General features: G+C 48.2%; 2 protein-coding genes across 2 annotated transcripts; one reads left to right on the top strand and one right to left on the bottom strand.

The window, feature by feature from the left end:
- Positions 1 to 216: 216 nt before the first annotated feature.
- On the bottom strand, positions 217 to 1,919 carry EMH_0008080 (uncharacterized protein; the record flags this gene model as incomplete). The annotated part of the gene is made up of 5 exons (XM_013498231.1): positions 217 to 240; positions 551 to 722; positions 878 to 945; positions 1,336 to 1,530; positions 1,836 to 1,919. The coding sequence occupies 5 exons, from the start codon at positions 1,917 to 1,919 to the stop codon at positions 217 to 219; spliced, it is 543 nt and encodes a 180-aa protein (XP_013353685.1).
- A 1,607-nt stretch (positions 1,920 to 3,526) lies between these two features.
- On the top strand, positions 3,527 to 7,544 carry EMH_0008070 (uncharacterized protein; the record flags this gene model as incomplete). Its single annotated transcript, XM_013498230.1, has 7 exons — positions 3,527 to 3,914; positions 4,152 to 4,236; positions 4,349 to 4,724; positions 5,175 to 5,309; positions 6,214 to 6,728; positions 6,969 to 7,247; positions 7,484 to 7,544. 7 exons carry the CDS (start codon positions 3,527 to 3,529, stop codon positions 7,542 to 7,544), a joined length of 1,839 nt encoding a protein of 612 aa, XP_013353684.1.
- Between the last annotated feature and the right edge of the window lie 2,444 nt (positions 7,545 to 9,988).

Raw genomic sequence — 9,988 nt, 5'->3', positions numbered from 1 at the left:
GACCATGTCCTCAACGATTGGAGGCCGCTGCCATTGCGCGCCCTGATAGAGACGAACGTCTGGCTATAACCTAGCAGTGCAAACATCTCCTACGGCGTCTTCACTGACGACTATGAAGACATTTGCTTTGTGCATTCAGGTACACGATACAAATGCAACTCTCATCAGCCGCCTAAGCGTGCTCACGCATTCGCCTGCGTTGTAGCAGCAGGCCCACTACTGCAAATTCCCACTGCTAGCCTGCATGTACACCGCAACGCAGACAGATATGCTCCTTCATCGGGCAGTCTGACTATATATAACGGGAAGTGAAAGTGGATATCGGCGTAGCGCAGCTTCTCGCCTTTTTACGAGCGTTCTCCGTCTGCTCTCGCAGGTTGTCTGCTAAACCCTCATTTGCTGCACGCCTTCGGGCTTGGGGGATTCTTTCTAGCCTAGCATGCGTACATAAAGCAGGTGGTTACGGTAGCCTCACTCACATTTAACATCTTTGCGGNTTTCTAGCCTAGCATGCGTACATAAAGCAGGTGGTTACGGTAGCCTCACTCACATTTAACATCTTTGCGGCAGCGTCGATGTCTGCCTGGTCGAGGCCGTTCATGAATGCTTTCTGCAGTCCTCCGCCTGCGCCTTTAAATGCCCCCTTTTCTTTCAGTGCGAAATACCGGGGCAACGACTCGTGTAAAAGCGTCCCTGTCAATACACCCCATTCGACCACGTACCTACAAGCACGCATGCATGCAGTTCAGAATCACAAATATTATAAACACCCAAATAGAGTTGCGCAAGTGGTTTCAGCCTACTTATCCTGCTTGCAAAGAGAAACCTGAAAACAACGGAAAGCCCTCGAAGTATGGTTAAATAATACAAAACTCACCGCAAAGCTACGAGGCTGTTCCTGTTTTCTTCATACAGACTTTCGTAAAAACCCCGTGTCCCATCTCCCTGACAGGGAATACAGCAAGGCCGACAAATATACAACTGATTTTCTCGCTGAAGGCATCGGTTCAACGGAATGCTCTAATGAACTTCCNAGGCCGACAAATATACAACTGATTTTCTCGCTGAAGGCATCGGTTCAACGGAATGCTCTAATGAACTTCCGCATGCCAAGCTGGGCAGAGCATGCGCAAGGAAGCCAACAGCAGTTCAGGGAGAGGAAAGAGGTGTACATGAGGATGACATGGGAACAATATGATGATGAGTGCAGATTGCCGGTGTATTGGTTTGACGCCGGTGTATTGTTTTGACAAGGCGTGTGAGCTGCCTCTGTTTGTATTTGCACATACTGGTGCTAATACCGTCTCCGAGCTGTTAGAAATTGTTCTGCCTCACATTTGGGGGGGTGATGAATTTCTGTCCCTGTTTGAAATACTTCCGCGCGTCGTTAGGCAGCAGATTCTCCTCCTCTTCCGCATTTCCGTCGGCCTGCGCTTTCTTGCGAGGCGCCCGAGGAGCTGCCTTTGCCTTCGGTGACGCCTTGGGTTTTGTTGGCTCCTTTTTCTTCGGAGCCTTCGGCGCTTTCTCCTTCTGCATGCCATCCCATCCAGACGGAACAGAAGACGATATGCAACAAATGCAATCATAAACAATTGCCCCTTACAATTGAGATGCGTCCGCCCACGTATGCAGAAAGGGACTCGACTAACAAATTACAGCATAAATACTGCTGATTCGTTGGCATCATGCAGCGAAAACAAAAAAAAATGAACTGTGGGATTGTAGTAGAAGAGAGTTCCTGGACAACACCAGGTGGTACAGAGACACTTAACTGCATTCAAGTTGCGTTTGAACCCATTTAAAGAGATGAAGACAAGCCACATACTAATTCTCACCACTGCAGGCTTCTTCTTCGGTGACGCCTTCTTCTTTGCCACTCTTTGCTTCAAAGGAACGTCATCATCGCTCGTGTCGGACATTATGGTTTACGTGCAGCCGAAATGCCGGCGGAACGGCGGGAAACCTCGGATTTCCAGGAGGCTGAATGTCTCCTTAATGGAATATTGGCCAAATTAGATCCGTGAAATCAATGTGAGAAGAGGAAAATGATTGGAAAACTCGAACAGAACCTTGACGATCGCAGGCTTGAAGTGCGTACACCGGCTGGTCGGCCGCAGGCTCCAACGAGAGAGCCTTCCCACCTGCTGCGCTCAANCTTGAAGTGCGTACACCGGCTGGTCGGCCGCAGGCTCCAACGAGAGAGCCTTCCCACCTGCTGCGCTCAATTTGGCAGTTTTGAGTTAAATTTAGCTATTAATATCAATAAGGATCAAACACAAATGACCATGGGCTCGCTTTCTCCAGGCAGCGCCTCAGACAAGGGCTGCCCAAGAGCAGCAGCCACTGACCAAGACTTGCATCTAAGCAGCTGATAACAAGAATAAGAAGAAATATTAACCCCCCCAACTCACTTTCATAATGTTGTACAGATGATCGACGGATAGTCAACGAGCGCTGCGAGAACATCCGCCGACTGCATGCAATCTGCTGCAGCAGCGAACTGTGGCTGGGGGCCGTTGATGCAAATTAGCAAAAATAATACCAAATGAGCCGAACGAGTAAACAGAGGCGATTTTTGCCTCTAGTAGTTTGCATTAAGCCTGAGTTTCGTCGCGGTAAACCCAGGCCGCGTTAGCTGTGGTTCTTCGTTTGTTTTAAGGTGTTGAAGGGAGTTGNTGCTGCCTTCTAATCGGCTATGGGACTCCTTCTCATCTTTTCAAGGCGCAGCTAGCCTTTGACTTTCTCCTTCAGTGCCTCCTTTCCCCTCCCGTCTTAGTCAGTCTCCTCATTGGGGCAAACCAAGCAAACAGACCAACTGGCCCAGCCGAAAGCAGAACATATAAACGTGTGGGCAAAAGAACAAATACTATACACTTGTGCTACAGCAGGCAGATTCGTTCAATTCATTCCGACTACGAGCGATGGCTCGGGTTCTCCCAGAGGCGCTCCGCGCAGCACAGTCAATACATTGGGCCGCACGGCGTCGCATCGCTTGCGGGAGAGCAACCGTAGATAAAGCCACAAAGGGTAGCAGCAGTGGCATCAGCTGCAGCAGCGGCGGCTGCGGCAGCAGGAAATGCATCTGTAGGAGCTTTTGTGTTGGTATTAGTTGGGACAGATACAGCAACAGTAGCTGCTGTTTCGGCGGCAGGAGTAGTAGTAGCAGCAGCGACAGCAGACGCAGTCCTTCCATAAAAGGCGGCAGTGGCAGCCACAACAGCTGCGGCAGCAGTAGGAGCAGTGACAGCCGCAGCAGGCCACACTGTTGCACTGCTGCCTTGTGCATACGGCGAGCTGTATGGGGTTCTATCGACAAGAGTTTTTCTCCTCATTTCGTTTGTCTCTCTCGTTTAAAACACCCAACGGTTTCTGGAAGTTCAGGATTTTGGCTTTCGCACGATTCCTTTGGAGGCGGCATCGCCTCTACCTTGTCGCTGCATACGCCGCTGCGGCGCATGCATGCAGCAGCAGCAGNTTTGGAGGCGGCATCGCCTCTACCTTGTCGCTGCATACGCCGCTGCGGCGCATGCATGCAGCAGCAGCAGGGGTTGCTGCTGCTACTTCTGCTGCTGGGGCCGACCAGCACCGACACGGAGGGAGAAAGGAGAAGGAATCACCAGACCATCAGCAGCAGCCGCCAGAAGCAACAGAGACAGCAGCCATAAACACAGCATCCAGCGCTACAGCGGCAGACGCCTCGTTTGCTGCTCCTGCTGCTGCTCCTAACAGCAGCAGCAGCAGCAGCAGGAACCCATGCATTATCCTGAAGCCACCGGACGCAACGCCTGGAGGTGCTGAGAGGCGGCGTTTGGTTCGCTCTGGGCATCCTTGGGTCTTCGATTTCGAAATAGAAAATATAAAGCACTTCAACAAAATGCAAACGGGAAAACTGCTGCCGGTTTATGACTGCGATGGTGAGACAGAGGAACTTAAAACCTTGCAAAGACCGAGCTACAAATACACTGCAAGCAGAAGCAACTCAGAATAGAAACGATGCTTCTGCTGATGTCGTTGGCGGCTCACATGCTGCTGCTGCTTTTCTAGCTGCTACGGACCATGCTGCTTCTGCTGCTGTTGCAGCTTCCACGACGCATGNGCTGCTGCTGCTTTTCTAGCTGCTACGGACCATGCTGCTTCTGCTGCTGTTGCAGCTTCCACGACGCATGCTAGTATTGCTGCTGCTACTGCTGATACTGCTGCCTCTACGGGTTGCGGGGAGAGGGAGAGGGCCCTGAGGTGTAGACGCACAGAGAATTGCAGCTGTCTGTGTGCCTCCTTTAGGGACGTACCTTGGCTTGGGTCTATTCAGCAGACAGGCGTCAGTGGCCGTCCGGATGGTTACTCGCAGGAGCAGCAACAGCTGCAGCAGCAGAAACACCTGCAGCAGCAGCAACAGCAGCAACAGTAGCAGAAGTAACAACGCCTTCGACGTTCCGAATGAAGAAGCCGTCGGCGAACTTCTTTGCGATCGGTTTCGTGCTGCAGTCCATCGCCGACGCCTGCGTTATGCGCGGCAGTCTCTACCTGCTGACAGTATCAGCGCTAGCAGCAACAGGAACAACTGCAGCAGCAGCAGCAGCAGCAGCAGCAACACCACGGGGTTGCCGAATGTCTGGCGTGCGGTAGATGGGGAAGCAGACGGATTGCCCGGCGTTGAAGTCGATGTCTATGGATCGGTTGGTGTCACCGTTATCTGGCTGCTGCTGTTTGCTGCGGCTGCCCTTGTTTGCTGCTGTTGTTGTTTGTTGTTGCTGCCGTTTGCTGCGGANTGCTGCTGTTTGCTGCGGCTGCCCTTGTTTGCTGCTGTTGTTGTTTGTTGTTGCTGCCGTTTGCTGCGGATGTCCATGTCTATGGACTTGCTCGTGGTACCCTTGTCTGCCTGCTGCTGTTGGGTGCTGCTGCTGCTGTTTGCTGCTGTTGCTGCATGGTTGGTGGCGCGGTTGCTGCTGCTGTTGCTACTGTTGCCGTAGCGCTCGTGGTGCTGCTTCTGCTGGTATTTGGGCTGCTTGTGTTGAGTCTATCTGCTTTTTTGTTGTATTCTTTTTTTTTACGTTTCTGTTTTTGTGTTGATGTGCTTTGTTGTTTTTTGTTTTATGCTCCTGTTTTTGCGTTGACGTGTTTGTTGTTTTGGTTTTCTTTTGTTGATTTGTTTTTTTGCTTTTCCTGCTCCTCAGGCTGCAGTGCTCCGTCTGTCTTCTCAGTCTGTGTTGCCTCATAGAGACATCTTCGTGGCTTTGGTGGAGGAGACAATCAGCCCGGCGACTCTTTCTGTGCAGACCCTGAAATCTAAAAAGGAAAAACTTGCACAAGTTAGTTTGTAGCTAACCTGNCGACTCTTTCTGTGCAGACCCTGAAATCTAAAAAGGAAAAACTTGCACAAGTTAGTTTGTAGCTAACCTGCTGGTTCGTTTCTTATTGTTTTTGTTTCATTCTTTATGTTTCTTTTGGTGTGTCTGTGGCTCTCGCTGTCTTGCTCTACCCCCCTGCGCTTATTATCTTCTCTGTCCGTGTCTGGCCGTTTTCCTCCCGCTTTTTGATCCCTCTGTCGCTCTTTTTCTCCTTCTAGGCCCCTTCGCCCTTGTCCTTTGTTTCTGTTTACATGAGTGTAGGTTTGCCTGTATGTAAACTGTCCCTGTTTTCTACGTAGTGCTCTAAATTCTACAGCATATAAAGTGTATGCACATAGACAGGCGCGCCTTTTGCTTTGCATTGATTGACTTTCTTGCCACGTTAAGCGGCTTAAGCAAGGAATTTCCGGTGTACAAACAGGTCTGCCTCCTGCATGAGAGCTGCCTCTGGACTTCTGTGTGTCGTTCTACTGGGGCGATATCAGAATCGTTGCACTGCTTCTACATGTTTTTGTATTCGTTTGCATGTGGGTTCATCTGTTTATGCGTTGTTCCTCCCACGCACATGATTGATGCTTCTATAGGATTTGATTGGTGGGTTTACAGCTTAGGGTTTAGGCATTTTGTGGATGTTTGACGGCTTAGGCTTTAGGATTTAGGATTTATGTATTTGACTGCTGTTTCCAGGATCTGATTGATTCGTTTAGGGTTTAGGGCCGATGCTTTGTTTCAGTGATTTGGTTAGTGGGTTTAATATGTAGGGCTTAATTATTCCATTGGTGTTACATTTCAGGGGTGTGATAGATGGGGTGAGGGTTTAGAGTTTATGATATAGGTATTTGATGGGTGCGTTGATTTGTGTCAGGGAGGGGCGGAGTACGTGAGCGAGCTCGTGTTGGGATCGGATCCCGTGGCATGGGTCTCTGCTTGGGGTTTATCTCAGCCGGTGCATTTATTTTTTCCTCCTTTTGCAACATGCTCTACCCACACTCTGCAGCTGCTGCCGCTGCTGCGTAGACACTGCGCGGGCGCCACGGTGCTCTCCGTGAACGGATCGTCCAAGGGGATCGGGATCGGCTGCTGTTACAGCAACAGCAACAACAGCAGCAGCAGCAGCAGCAATTGTTCCTCCCTACCGTTTGAGCATTCCAGCAATGACGGTAGAGGCGAAGCCGATGGAACAACGCAGACAACACAAACAGTTTTATCTGCAGCAGAGCAAGAAGGAGCTGCAAGTCTTGTAATGCTCGAGTCGTCGCACACCGTGCATACGCTCAACGAAAAGGCAACAGCAGCAAACAAACTTTCCTCGGCTGTTTCTTGCGTCCACACCGAGGATGTCCTTAAAGAGCTGACTACCATGAAGGCTTCTGCTCTCAGGTGCGCTTTTCTTCTCTCTTTCTCCTCCCACTGACAGCGGAGTAAACCAAGTTCTGAAATTCATCACCTCGTATCTAGGCAGCTGCATACACATACGCCTAAGAAGCAAACAGAAAGACGTCGAGGCATGTGCGCACCCCGCAGTCGCTTCATGCATACATGCATGCCGGCAGCGATTTTGTGTGCGTGCATCCTTGCACAAGAAGCATCTACATGAACGCAGTGCGTGGGCGCATGCAGGTTTCGCGGAGTATACATACACCTGAGCCCGAATGTGCGGTTCTCTGCGGCTGAACGAGGCGGACAGTTTGGGCGTTGGTTTCGGCCGTCTTTGCGGGGCCTCGAGTCGCAGTGGAGTGCAGCAGCAGCACTTGTGGAGAGAGGTGGTTTGCTAGCGACTTCGTTACTGCTGCCCGTACACCTCAGCTCGTGGGCACTGCGCAGTCTGTGTCGAGCTGCAGAGACAGCCGGGAAGAAACCCTCTCTGGTGTTCACAAGCGTGGCTTCGCCAGACTCAAGGTGAGGGCCCCTGGTGCATTTCGTTTGCGTGTAAAGGCGTCTGCTGTGTGCTCCTGCTGCCGTCGATTCGTGGCTGCGGTGTTTGTACAGCTGTGAAGCAGTCAAAGGTTCTTCTGTGTGTCGCTGCTGCTGTGTTTTGTTCCGGTGTATGTATACCTGTGCAGCTCGCAACCAGTCACTCTGTAAGCTCCTGCTCTCTGTGTGTTGCTGCGGTGGATGTACGCCTGAATATGCAGGATGATGACGGTGCAGACAGACCTGTGGAAGGAAGAGGTGTTTTGTCTGCTGTTGCGCTGAGTGTCGTGCGGTTTAGCTGTCTTCTCTATTTGTCTTTAGCCTCAGCGTTCTCGTCTTTGTTTCTGTCACAGTCAAATGCGTATTCCTTTCTTTATGTGTTGAGCAGCTGACAGGCGTGTTCGTCTTCTGTTTGCTGTTCTCAATAAGTGGCTCTTTATTAGCTGTTTTTCTGTTTTTTNTTTTTTCTATCTATGTCTCTCTCTGCTGATGAATTAAACCAGGGAGACACATTAAGGATATTGGATACAGAAACACTTTTTCTTTATAGCGCCAGCTGACGCAGTTCGCGACAGCAGGAGGGACAGACTGAAGTCTTTTCAATCCAAAGAAGCCTCAAGAGGGTAGTAAAAAAAAATGATACACAGGAGATAAGATAGACCGGAGACAGAGACACGTAGACAAACAGGAAACTGGTAGTGAAATACTGCAGCAAGAAGGCAGAGGAATAAGCAGGCGAAAAAACACAAAGGCAGGAGAAACAACGCAGAGGAGACACAACGCAGAGGGACGTTGCAGAACACCGAGGAAGGAGGCACAATATAGAGATAATAGACTCCATACATAGGGGTGAGACACAACACAGAAAAAGGAGACAGACAATGCGGGCCGATTAGGGGGGCCCCAACAGCACCCAGGAGACGGGGGGTGGAAAGGGAGAAACGAGGGAGGAAGGAGAGGAGAGGGCGCTGGGCCTAACTGCTGTTGAAATTTTTCTTTGAATCCTTCACCATTTCCCTTATAGCTGCCTGAGACAGCAAAATAACTCCGTGAAAAGAACAAGCTAATTAACCGTTTCAGTAATTANCCTTATAGCTGCCTGAGACAGCAAAATAACTCCGTGAAAAGAACAAGCTAATTAACCGTTTCAGTAATTAGCAAATCAACAAATCAGTAGAGCAATACAATAGAACAATGCAATCATCAACAAACCAACAAGATATTTTGGTCTTCAACAGATCAATGAAACGATTCAATAATCAACAACTCAATATATCAATAAAACGAATCAGCAGTTCAACAACTCGATGAAACCGACAAATCGACGAAATGACTCAAAAACCAGCAAATCAACACAACGATTCAATGATTCAATAAGTCTACAAATCAACGAAACATTTCAACGATTCAACAAACGAACAACTCGACAAGCCAACCAGACAATTCAACAATTCAATAAGTCAGTGAAACAAGTAAATGCACCAACAAGTCAACGAATCAAGGAAACACCTCAATCACTAAAACGATTCAAAATCGACAAATCAACAAATCAATAGAACAATTCAACGACCAATAGATACACAAATCAATAAACAATTCAATAGCGGTCCTTTATGTGGGTTTAAAGCAGTGACTAATGGCTTGACCGTCCAAGAGGAACAGTGTAGAATAAATGAGAAATATTGNGTGGGTTTAAAGCAGTGACTAATGGCTTGACCGTCCAAGAGGAACAGTGTAGAGTACATGAGAAATATTGGCGGTGTATGGATTAGGGTTTGGGAATTACAGTTTAGGGTTTAGGGTTTAGGGTTTACAGGCACCTGCATGAGTGGAGTTTCGAGGATTTCAGCAGCCGTGGCCCTTTGTTTGGGGCATCTGTTCAGCATGCCGTTGATGATGCGTCTTAGTTCAGCAGAATAAATTGAGGGAATAGGTGGAATCTGCAAAAGTAAAATGTGGAGGGGGAATATTGGAGGGGACGCAGACCCCACCGCATACATATATTGTGTATATTGGACTGTACACGCAACATAAGAACCAAAACAAAGACTAGGGTGTGTATGCAAACAACAAACAGCAGGAAGGACTACGGTGTCTGCACAAATGAGGTATATCTGTGTCGCAGACACAAAGAGAGACGAGAACAAACAAGGACATACAACAAGGAGATACAACGAGAGAAAAGCAAGAAGAAGAGACACAAATAGACACAGAGAGAGAAACTAAGACAAAGAAACAAGGACAGACAAAGAGAAAGACAAAATGTGACAAAGAGAAACAAAGAGAGATAAACACGCAGACTGCAGCACATACCGCCAAATAAACAGCAGGGAAGTCAGAAGAAAGCAACGAGAGGCTCCATATGGAGGAAATATGCATTACATATAGTGCATAGAGTATATAATATATACATCTATATATACAATATGTTTGATATATATATATATATATATATATATATATATATATATATATATATATATATATATTTACATATATAAGGGGAGCAAACGCTTATAAATATACGCTATATATATTATATATCCCGTATGTAATGTATATTTATTACACATACGGGTTATTTATTTTATGTATCAAATATCTTAATATATAAGATGTAATATATACGTGTATATACAGTATAGGTCTAGCATAAAATGTATGTACGTAGTATATATGCACAAGAACAGACGAGCACTGCAACGTGCACAGCAGCAAACGGGCTG

Source organism: Eimeria mitis, genomic scaffold (genome assembly GCF_000499745.2).
Source record: "Eimeria mitis Houghton genomic scaffold, Emh_scaff328, whole genome shotgun sequence".
Lineage (NCBI taxonomy): Eukaryota > Apicomplexa > Conoidasida > Eucoccidiorida > Eimeriidae > Eimeria > Eimeria mitis.
The sequence above is the reverse complement of the archived record's forward strand: the minus strand, read 5'-3'. Positions and strand labels throughout refer to the sequence as shown.